The 11,181-nt window shown below is 40.0% G+C and overlaps 2 protein-coding genes and 1 long non-coding RNA gene across 4 annotated transcripts in view; 2 read left to right on the top strand and 1 right to left on the bottom strand.

The window, feature by feature from the left end:
* Window positions 1-547, top strand: part of chchd1 (coiled-coil-helix-coiled-coil-helix domain containing 1) — a 2,869-nt gene extending 2,322 nt beyond the window's left edge. The window contains exon 3 of the mRNA XM_007575529.2: window positions 325-547. Within this exon, the coding sequence (XP_007575591.1) occupies window positions 325-435 (111 nt within the window). The 3' untranslated portion in view covers window positions 436-547. The remainder of the gene's footprint in view (window positions 1-324) is intronic.
* Window positions 548-1,018: 471 nt separating this feature from the next.
* vps8 (VPS8 subunit of CORVET complex) overlaps window positions 1,019-11,181 on the bottom strand; it is a 41,500-nt gene continuing 31,337 nt past the window's right edge. Inside the window, exons 36-46 of one of the 2 annotated variants that reach the window (XM_007575528.2) lie at window positions 9,970-10,114; window positions 8,771-8,860; window positions 8,418-8,603; window positions 8,264-8,345; window positions 7,218-7,300; window positions 5,874-5,954; window positions 4,836-5,005; window positions 4,044-4,212; window positions 3,234-3,287; window positions 2,838-2,918; window positions 1,019-1,629 (exon numbers count right to left, since the gene is read on the bottom strand). In XM_007575528.2, the coding sequence (XP_007575590.1) occupies window positions 1,510-1,629; window positions 2,838-2,918; window positions 3,234-3,287; window positions 4,044-4,212; window positions 4,836-5,005; window positions 5,874-5,954; window positions 7,218-7,300; window positions 8,264-8,345; window positions 8,418-8,603; window positions 8,771-8,860; window positions 9,970-10,114 (1,261 nt within the window). In that variant the 3' untranslated portion in view covers window positions 1,019-1,509. The remainder of the gene's footprint in view (window positions 1,630-2,837; window positions 2,919-3,233; window positions 3,288-4,043; window positions 4,213-4,835; window positions 5,006-5,873; window positions 5,955-7,217; window positions 7,301-8,263; window positions 8,346-8,417; window positions 8,604-8,770; window positions 8,861-9,969; window positions 10,115-11,181) is intronic. The other variant, XM_016662610.1, reaches the window with a different exon arrangement.
* The window catches only part of LOC107833413 (uncharacterized), a 6,926-nt gene continuing 1,705 nt past the window's right edge, over window positions 5,961-11,181 (top strand). The window contains exons 1-2 of the long non-coding RNA XR_001659161.1: window positions 5,961-7,116; window positions 9,590-9,595. This is a non-coding gene — a long non-coding RNA (uncharacterized LOC107833413). The remainder of the gene's footprint in view (window positions 7,117-9,589; window positions 9,596-11,181) is intronic.

Here is an 11,181-nt window from a genome sequence, read left to right as displayed (position 1 = left end):
CACACACACACACACACACAAGAGATCAATATCAGCAGAAAATATGTCTGATAAAATGTTCAATAATTTCAATGAACTTTCATCCAGAACTGCACAGCATTCTGGGAGACGTAGGAAGCGGAAATTCTTTAGCCGCTCAACCCAAGTAACTCGCTGCCTCCCTCTTTGGTTACCCAGTGGCAATCTGTTGAGTTCCTGTGCAGCAGCAGTTTAAGTGTTCTAAAGTACACAGAGGTCTTCTTCTGTCTGCGCTCCATCTGTTCCTGTTCTGTTCCTCTGAAGGTTGAGGACAGACTGGAGTAACACAGTGTTTCTGTTTCCCAGGCAGCAAGGAAGAACATGTCTGAGCAGAGCAATGTGACCGGAGGACGTCTGACACCGAAACAAGCCACCACTCTGCTGAAGAGATTTCCTAACCTGCGATCTGAGATCTAACAGATATGTCAAGAGTTCTATGTTTGGATTCTATTATGTGTTGCCTGTATTTTCCCTCTGTAATGATGATTTATATGTACATTTGTTCAATAAATTGTTTAGTTTACACAACTATCTCTCCTTCAGTTTTTGTCTCATAGTTCTAACAGCTGGCTATATGGTACAGCTCAGGAAACTGGACCTGAACTCAGTGACAGCTTCAGAAGGAGTTCTGTGGATGTCTACCATCCACAGAACTTTCCTTAAATTCTAATGTTGACCATCAAGAGAAACTGAATTTAATATTGGATAAAGGTTTGGGAACAAGGGACAAAGCAGGCTTAAACACACTTAAGAGTGAAACTAAAACACTGACATGGTCATCAAAAAAAAAGACAAAAATAAAGAAAGCCAACCATGTAAAACTGATGGATTAGTTAAAGGAGATATTTGATATATCGGTTCAAACTTTGCACCGCCAGCTGCGGGTGTTTCAAGATGTGGGTGTCAGACTGGGCGCTCCTACAGCTCTTCTGGGTGAACAGTGGACAGGCAGAAGTCGCATGAAACGTCTGGTTCTTGCAATAATTAACTTGAGAGCGAATGAAATACCGCACAATGTTTTATTACAAAAATCATGAACATGTTTGTGTTTCTGCTTCAGGTACCAAAGCACAGTCAGACACCGTAATTCATTCTGATTGCTCTCACTGCCAAAGGTATCAAAGACCACACATTTCTACAGAAAAACTGGCAGGCAGAGTGGGTGACATACTCCATTCAGTATGCAAAAACCCACGTTAAAGCTAAAATTAGCTAAAATGCTAATGTTAGCTTAAATTACATCATTATCACATTGGTTGCTGCACCCCTTTCTGATATTTCTATCCATCATTAAAGACCCTGAGGGTGATGAATAAGTGGATGGATGGATGGATGAATAGATAAAATGAAGAATAAAGTCACAGTAGTGGGAGAACAATAACAGTGAACATGTGTTAGCTATGTTAATGTTTTAATGCTTCAGGATAATAAAAGTACTGAGGGACGACCCGAAACAGAAGCAGGAAATGTTTCCTTGAGGCCCTGGAGGAACTACTCTTCAAACAAAGGAGGAGGAGCGAGCTTCAGGTGGAAACTCTCTGGCTGGACTGGAAGCAGGAAGCCTGTTTTCTCACTGCTTTGGCCATGTGAAACCTCAGAGAGGATGGACAGCTGGAGGACAGAGAACACACCTGATCAATCAGACATGGAGAAACAGGATGGTTACACACATGTCGTCATCTAACAGGGAGGAGTATTCCAGGTAAAGACAGCTTGTGACTATTTCACTTATAGCATGGAAAATTGTCTTGCTATAAGTGAAATAATCTGAGTGGAACTAAAACTTTTTCATCAGTATTAAGAAATTATACTTAAAGCAAACTATTTATTGCTGAAAAGTTAACTGGGTAACACTTTATTTGAAGGGGTATGCATAAGACTGACATGACACTCATAAACATGACATAACGTCAGTCATGAACATGAAGGAGTCCTCATGAATATTTATGGCTGTTGTCATGACGTGTCAGTCAGTAAATAATGACACTTTTAATGCAAAGTTGCACTAAAAGTTGCCTTGAAAGTATACACTTTGCATTATTTGATTTGACTCAACACAAAGTTCAACTAAAACTTGCATTAAAAGTCAAGTTTTAATGCAGAGTCAACTTTGCATTAAAAATGTAATTATTTACCAAATGACACTTCATGACAACAGTCAAATATTCTTGAGGATTCCTTCATGTTCATCACTGTTATGACATGTTTATGACAGTGTCATGTCAGTCTTATGAACACCCCGTTAAATAAAGTGTTACCGTTGTTGTTGTTGTAAGTTAGTTTTGCCTTATTTCAAAAATGTAACACAGTGATCTTCCTTTCCTGGTTTCCTTCTATAAAACCTTCTTATTATTATTCAGAATTTCTATTTCCCTTTTGAACGCATACTTTTCTATGTTTCTCAATGGGATTTTGACAACAGATCAGATCTGTTGTCATGACAACTAGCAGTTTTGGTACATTAATGAAGCTACAGCAGCATTACATATAACAGTGTTCATGTATTTGTGGAACTGCATTCCCATTACAAATACGCACCAAAGTTTAATATTCCGCTAATGTAAAAAAAACAAAACACGATTTTGCAATGGTGGTGATTCCATTAAATAACATTTTAAATGACATGTGAATAACCACAAGTTATTAAAAAACATGCCACAGCTGAAAACCCCGCAAAAACGTATAAAAAAAGATGAGTTTTTTTAAACTGCTGTGTTTCCATTAAGCAAATTTATTTCTGTAACTCCAATTTGTAAGACGGTAAATGGAAACACAGCGGTTATTGCATCAGTGAAACAGAGACAGCAGTGGTTCTGTACCCTGGACGGTCCTCTGTACAACCCTCGCAAGTGATCCCAGGAGAGTTCCTGCTGCACATCCAATGTTGCCACAGCAACCACCTGCAACACAGCGAATAATCGCACATTGGGCTGTTATTATTATACACTAGTTTCACACTGAAACCAGAATAACTCATGGATTTGTTCCTGCCATGTTAAATCACTGTTGGTACTCAGATGCTTTACTTAGAGATAAATCAACAGAAGCAGAACACTAGAATAGATAAAAACATTATTATTCCTTCCAAGACTTTATACCAGTGACTTTATACCATTCTGTAATAAGTTACAGAATGACTGAGCTACACTCAGAGGCTGAAGGTTTGACAGGAAAGTGGTCGGTGTCTTGTGCAGACAGAAAATGGTCCAGCTTACCTTCTTCCTGTGAATCTCAGCTCCTTTCTCTTGATGTCCTGATGAAAACTGAGTCTGGAGCCCAGAGAACACACACACAAACACATACACGCACATGCACACGCACACACACACACACGATGATAATATTAAACGGCACACAGTAATTCTAACCTGTCCTGCTCTAGTTTAGCCTGAAACCAGAAAACCCCAATAGCTCTGGAAGTTAATGCCAACTGATGTTGATGAAGCTCCATCAACATCACTGTTGATGAAGCTGTATATTTACTGTTATTCACTGTATTCACTGTTATATTTAATGACAGTGAACATTTTAATGGACAGATGAGACAATATTTTAGTAAACTGCAAACAATTGGAAGTTTTTGTGAATTGAACATATAACACTTGAGTTAGTTATGTGTTTAACCTAAAATTACACATAGTCTGCCATGTTGTTTTTTGTTGTTTTATTTCATTTCTAAAAATTGTTTTAGTGACGTAATGAAGTGATGTGTGGACCACTGAAAGAATAGCAGCAGTATTGCTGCAGCTAAAAGTGAATTCTAAATAAGTTAAACTTACTATGACCTCTGACCTCGGTCTGCTGTAGAGAGGAAAACTATTGCTCAAAACATTTTCACAGAATGTCAATACAAAAACTTAAAATTTTCCTTAGCCTCAGATATTAGCCACAGAAATAAACCACAAACAACAAATGAATTTGCTGCACACTGACAGTAGAGGAGGTGTCCTCTGTTTAGGTCAGTTCATGGCATTTGGAGTTATGCTTTATGAACTTTTCCTCATGATTAGCACAAACTCACTGACCTGGGCGAGAGATGCGCTGCGGCTTCTGTTTGGCTCAGTACAAGCCCCGCCCCTTCCTCCATGGCTGGAGGAACATTTGTAGCACCTCCATGGCTGCTGCGGCTCCGAGGCCACGCCCCACCCACAATCCTTCTGCTGCAGGCACTGCAGGTGGTATAGGTGGCCACAGCTGTAAAACATGCAGAGGTCAGAGGTCAGAGGGAACCTTGTAAAGTATCATCCAGAGAGAGGTACATAACGCCCAATTATGTAATAATACCGCAACATGTAATAATGTAATAATAATGTTTGTGTGTGTAAGGTGGAAAACAGACCTTCATTAACCATTAAGACCACAAAAAACAAAAACCTGTCAGATGGCTTTACTATCCATGAAATAATTCAAAAACAGTCCTGACAGTTTGGATGCATTTGTTTTTTTCTTTCCTTCTCACAAAAAGTTTCAGTTTGTGTCTTAGAGAAGAGAAGGAAAGCCCATGTTTGACTTGTTTTGCCTTTGCGTTTTCCATGTAAGTTTGCAGTGTGTTTGTGTCCTAAAGAAAAAAACATAACCTTCAGAAGTATGTCAGAAACAAGATACTAGCATACAAAATTTTATAAAAACCTTACACTGTAGCAAGAAAGACTTTCAGTATTCAAAACGCCGCATGAACTGACTAATACAGTATTGCAAGGTAATCCAAAAGAAATACAAAAATTTCCCCATGTTCCTTAGGGGCCTCCGTAGTTTCCAGTGTGGAAGCAGCAGAAATAATCAAGTGGTTTTCACTTTGCAGTGACAGGCCGTGTTACCTGAACACAATGATCTCCTCGGAAGTGTCCTGCTTCCTCTTGTAGTGCTGCAGGCAGATGTTGCAGCAGTCCTGACGTGGATGGAGCCCTCTGGTGACGGCGGAGCGGAGGTGTGCCAGGGACCAGTGGAGGTCGTGGTTCAGCAGATTTGTTGTTGTTTCAAGCAGAGTCTGAGAGACAGGCACATTTTTTTACTGCTTCTTTCGCCAAAATATGTCTACTGAATGCTATGCTTTTAATTTTTTTTTGTCCCAAAAATGTTTCAGATTATTAAGCTAATTTAATATTGGATAAAAATAACCTGAGTAAATACAGAAGGCAACTTTTAAATTATGATCACTGTAGATGGTTTATACAAACCAGTTGAAACTAGATATTTACATACACTGAATAAAAAGACATACATATTTTTTCTCAATGTCATAAGTTAAATCAGACGCAAAACAACTTTTCTTGTTTTAGGTCAGTTTGAATTACCCAAATTATGTCGATTTACTAAACGCTAGAAAACTTGTTGAGAACCATTTTTTAGACATTTTTTTCAGAACTTTCCTCGAATTCAAAAGTTTACACACATTTGTTATAAGTAAACTTTACCAAATGTATGGTTTGCATTTAGCAGAAGTTTGCTCTGATTTAACTGCAGACGACAATAAAACAAAATGTGTATGTCCAAAGTTTCCCCCAGAAAACTTGCCAAGCCTGGAGGTTTGGTGCTAGGGCAGACATTCATCCAGCAGCCCGCTGTGTTTTTGAGTTAAAAAATGCTTAAAGTTGACAATATTAAAAATATCACTTGCTAATCATGTGCTATTGAAAGATTGGAAGATTAATACCTGAACACCAACTACAAAGTCTAAAAAAATGCCAACACTTTAAAAATACTCAATTAATTAAGCTATGCTTAAGCTGGTGGCCCACCAGGCTAATAATACACTGGGGAAAACCCTGGTGTCTTTCATAAAAAGACACACAAAGTACCCGGATTCAGTTGTAGTCCACATGTCCCGGAATGAAGACATGTGGACAAAGGGTTACCTGTTCATAGGTGAACGTGTCCAGCATGCCCAGAATGAGTCCCTGGATCTCCGCCAGCTTTCCTCTTCCATAAACTGGATCCTGATTAAAACAATCCAGCAGCAAAAGTTTAAATATTTAACATATCAACTGGAATTCTTGATAAAAATGATCGGATGCTCCACTAAATGTTGCATACATAAGTAATGTCGGCTTGACTTAAAAGGAAGTAAGCCAACGGTGCTTATAAAAAGTATTCATCCCCTTGGATGTTTTATGCATTTTATTGATTTTTACAAATCAATTCATTTTAAAAAATACATTAAAGAACTTTAATGTCAAAGTGAAAACTGATTTCTGCAGTAGCTGAGATGGAGAGACTCCACATACAACAACTGTTGGTCTGGTTCTTCACCAGTCAAAGCTTTATGGGAGCGGTGACGAGAAAAGCACTGCTGAAGAAAACTCAGATCAAGGCTGGACTGGAGTTGGCCAAAGGGCAAGTGGGCAGAGACTCCATGGTGAAGTGGAAGAAAGAAGAAACATTTATTATCCAGCTAGACGACCACTCAAAGCTTCCAGCTGAATCTACAAGAGATGACCTGAAGACACAAAGGGGGAGGACCAAGAGTGGCCCAGTCAAAGCCCAGATCTGTTCACAGCCAATCTCCAGCAACCTGACATAATTGGAACAGATTAGCAGGAAGAGTGGAGGAAAACTACAGCTGACCCTGGCTGAACCAGCTGTGTTTCCTCTGACCTTAAACTTTGCCAAATTGGAATAACAAAAATAATTTCCCTTAAAGGAAACATGTCAATTTTGAACAAACTCACGATTTTGATAAAACGTTTTTGCACAAGGATGAGGTGGTTTAAAATTAGCCGTATTACAATTGGTGTTTTCTGCAAAACTGCAATGGAGTCACTTTTACTGAGACCCAGACTCCCTGCTGGGATGGCAAATACTCAATACTGCCTGGAAAGGGGGTGAATAATTATGCAATCAGTTATTTTACATTTAATGTTTCCATTTAATTATCATTATCGTGAATAAATCAGTTATTACTTTGACGTTAAAGGTTTTTTTGTTCATTTTCTTTGTCATAAAGTCAAAATGTTTACCATGATTGATTAATAAAAGCAATAAAAATGGTAAAACATCCGAGGATATGAATACTTTCAATAAGCACCAACTGTAAGTGAATGATCTTTTGCTGGTGAAGCTTACCGTTTCCCTGGTTACAACAACATCTAATGTTAGCATGTCGAGAGCCGACCGACACAATTTCTTTTGTCTTTACTGACTGTTCAAATACATTGTTTCATTCGTTAATCTATCATCACTGACAAATGACAGATACTCACCTGTAGGATCTGCTGAATGATGGCAGGAAGTGAGATAAAGCTGCTCATACAGTTGAGAACCTTCAGGGTCATCTCCTTCAGCCCTGGGACAATCACAGACATGTTACCGCCAATAAACTAATCACAACAAGCCTTGCTCCTCAAACAACAGAAACATATCATCTCATGTTCATGTTCTTCTCTTCCACTAGTCTGTCTATACTATCTCCAGTCATGTCAGAACATATAGCTGTAGCTGACCTGAAGGCTGAGAGTCGTAAAAGGGGCTTAAGACCATTTAACATAGCCTGAACAGAAACATGGTGGCCATCTGCTGAGCAAATTCAAATTCACCTCAACAAAACTTCATTAATCCCAGTGGAAAATTAAATAAAAAGTCATCGATGAAACTCAGAACGGGAATTATTTCTTTCTTCTTTTTTCTTTTTTTTAGCAATCACAAGATAAACTAACAAGAAGACAAGGAGCCTGAAACAGAGCCTTGATGCATTACATCCAGAATAGGGTGGTTGACAGCTGCTTTCTTTTACTTTGGGAGCTTATATTTGTAATATTCTGCAATAATGTTTTTTTATTTTTTTATTTTCTCTAATCGTCATTTTTAAAAGACATCCTGTTTTTCTTTAGACAATCATACAAATATCTTTTTAGAGTAGAGCTGGCGCAAACATTGGAATATGAAGAGCATTTAGTGTAACATCAAATTCTGCCATTTCCTGTTGAATCATTTAACAATACTGACAAATCCACCTGCTTCACGAGTGCTCTGAAATATTAGCTGAATTATTAAGCAAGTAGTTTGTGTTGCTGTCCAATCATTCAGTATGCTGAAGTGAGTGAATCTTCATCAGTGCAGACAGAACATCTGATTAGTGTAGCAGGAGTTTAAGCAATGTTACTATTGGGTCCAGGGATCAAGCTCTGCCTTCTACAGGGTCAGATCGGTGAAAACTCAATGCTGGAGCAATTTTACTTATTTTCCACATAATGTTTGTGCAACTTTGAGCAAAAAACTTCAAATGATTGGTGCAGGTGGGCATGTTCACCATCTGAGATATGTTTATCGCTGAGCCCCATGACTTCCTTCTGAGAGGCCATCATGGTGTCCAGGAGTGGAAACCACAGATCCTGTCAAGAAAGAGAACCGTCAGCTGTAGAAGTGTAGCTCCCTCAGTTCCCCGCTGCAAACACTTTGGTCACCTTCCTTTGTTCTTGATCAAGGTTCTGACAGTTTCGATGACAGAAGAGAATTATTTGGTTGAGTGAACTCTTCACTGTCGTCAGTGTGAATTCACCATCCGCCTCCTCTTCGTCCTGTCCGTCAACTCCTCCTCCAATGCCGCCACTCATCTCTGCAGCGAGGACATCCAGTCTTTCCTTCAGGGTCTTCAGAAGGAAATGCAAACATTCAGTCAAAACAGCGGCTAGCTAACACACCAAAAAGCAGACTACTGAGAGAGGACGCCTAGTTTAATCAAAACCTCCCACCTAAAGCAGCTACTTTCAGGAAAGTGTGAAAAGTGAATTCATGAGTACAATTATATGATCTGTACCTGCAGCAATCCAGCAAATGCTCCAGGAATATCTCCCTTCTTCTCCAGCAGATAAGCCTTGGCTTCATTACAGTGGTACTTCTCCGTTATCTGGAGACAGAGTCATGAACTGTAAAGGATGATCACATCCCTTCCTGCTTAATGAACAGATAGAGGCAGTATGAGATGGAAGGGAAGCATTTCTTTTTACAGAGAGACTACTGTGAAGTCCAGACTGATGGTTGGTCTAGCTCCCCCTGCTGGATGATTGATAACATTCATTAGATACAACAGCATCCGGGACAGTCTATCAACCGGCCACATTTAGAGTCTCTTCACACGAAGTCCTGCTCTCCTTGCCATGACAACGGGAACGTGAAAGATGAAGCTCTGTCTTATGGAACATTCTGCCAGGCATTCCCACCAGACCCTTTGGGCCTGCCAGGTCTGACCGCTATCCTCCCTCACCATCGGAGCCAACTCACAGCTAGGTAATAGTCAGTGGACACCTCTGCCTTTCTCTTCACCCAAGTGTCCAAGACATGCAGCCGCAGATCAGATGAGACGATCATCGAGCTGGGGCCTAACGTGTCCTGGTGCAAAGAGCACATATGGACACCCTTAAGCTTGAACATGGTGTTTGCTATGGACAATAGCAACAGTCAGAACCCTTTCAACGCTAGAACCAGATGAACCCCGAGATAGAGGGCAACGAATATACCCAACTCCAGAGTGACAGCGTGTCCAACCCTTTGCAAGAAGACTGGTTCCAGAACCAGGGCTGTGTGTTGAGGTGAGTCCGGCTATTTCTAGCTGGAACCTCTCAATCTCACACACCAGCTCAGGGTCCTTCCCCGCCAGGGAGGAGAATTTCCATATCCTGGGATATAGCCGAGGATCAGACTGCCAAGGGCCCCACCTTCAGTAACCCCCATCACACATTGTACCCGACCCGCTCAGGTGGTGAGCCCATAGAAAGAGGGACACATGTTTCCTCTCTGGGTTGAGCCCAGTCAGTCCTTTAGGTATAAAAGACCTCTATAATCTACCCCACCTCGAGGTCTGACTCCAGAGGGGGGCCTGGTGGCCCTTGTCCAGGTGAGGAGATCCTGTATCTAATGTTACATCTCATCATAAGGGATTTTTAGACTGTTTTTTTAAAACCATTTATTAAGAATTTTGTAAATTCCAACAACATTGTAGAGGCGTAAAAACAGTACCTGTATGGCCTCCTCAAGCCTGTAATGCTGGGAGGTGTGGAGAAACTTCAGAAGCTCCTGTGGTTCAAAGCGGCACATCAGGTCCAGCAGAAGCTCATAAAGTTCAGACTCCAGAGGCAGCCGGGACACGGACTGAGATCCTTCTCTGAGAGAGACAGTGACAAGGACAAAGACTCCAAGATCAGGAGGGACAACAGGACGTCTGTAGTAACCAAACACAAGGGGAAGGAAGTAAACCGTACTGAGACTCCAGGAGGCAGCGGAGAAACTGGAAAAGTAGACTGTCGTCCTGCAGAGACACACACAGAGAAGCCTTCTGAAATAAACCACTTTACTATGTACAACTGCTTAATTGCTTGTTAACCCTAATAATGACTAAGCCATGATTGCAACTAAACGCCTGTAGGCCTCTAGAAGAAGTGAAGACGACTTTCTGAAGTTCAAACTGAGTGTCAGAATAAAGCAGGTGATTGAAGTGAGTTTGAATGCAGCATGGTTGTTGGTAGCAGACTGGTCAGTCTGAGTGTTTCAGATAATGTTGATCTGCTGGGTTTTCACACAGAACCATTTCTCATATTTACAGAAGGTGGTCTAAAAATAGTGAACATCCAGTGAGCTGCAGGTGGAAGAGCAAAGACAGCTGTGTGACGTCAGAGGAGGACACACTTTGAGGTAACAGGAAGAAAACAAAAACTCCAAGAACTGCTGGTTACAACCAAGATCTGAACAACACCATCTCTGACTGGTGTCACTGTAACTAGCTATACTTACGAGGTTACATTTACTTAAGTAACTTTTTAAAGAAAATATACTTTTAGAAGTATTTTTTTTACTATGCAGTACTTTTTACTTTTACTTGAGTAATATTTTTTTATAAAGTATCACTCCTCTAACCACTCTGAGTAAACTTCACAGTATGAAGAACAAACATGTTTTAACCAAAAATTCACCAGGGACAAACACATGCAGTTTCATAAGTTTTATATTGAAATAAACTGATTTAGATTTTTTTTCTCCTTTTGTTCAACTTTGTAATTATGTTATTTACATTAATTATTTTTATTTTGATCTTTAAAATACCAAAATTTCCACCTTTTTTCATATCTTGGTCCGTTTGTTGATGTAATTCTTAAATATTAAATGCTTGATGTTCTGATCAGTGACTCAGGACTTGAATCACTCAGAATCACTTTTTAGCAAACATTTATTACT

This window comes from Poecilia formosa, unplaced genomic scaffold (genome assembly GCF_000485575.1).
Source record: "Poecilia formosa unplaced genomic scaffold, Poecilia_formosa-5.1.2 Scaffold380, whole genome shotgun sequence".
Taxonomy (NCBI): Eukaryota; Metazoa; Chordata; class Actinopteri; order Cyprinodontiformes; family Poeciliidae; genus Poecilia; species Poecilia formosa.
This window is presented reverse-complemented; position numbering and strand designations above follow the sequence as displayed.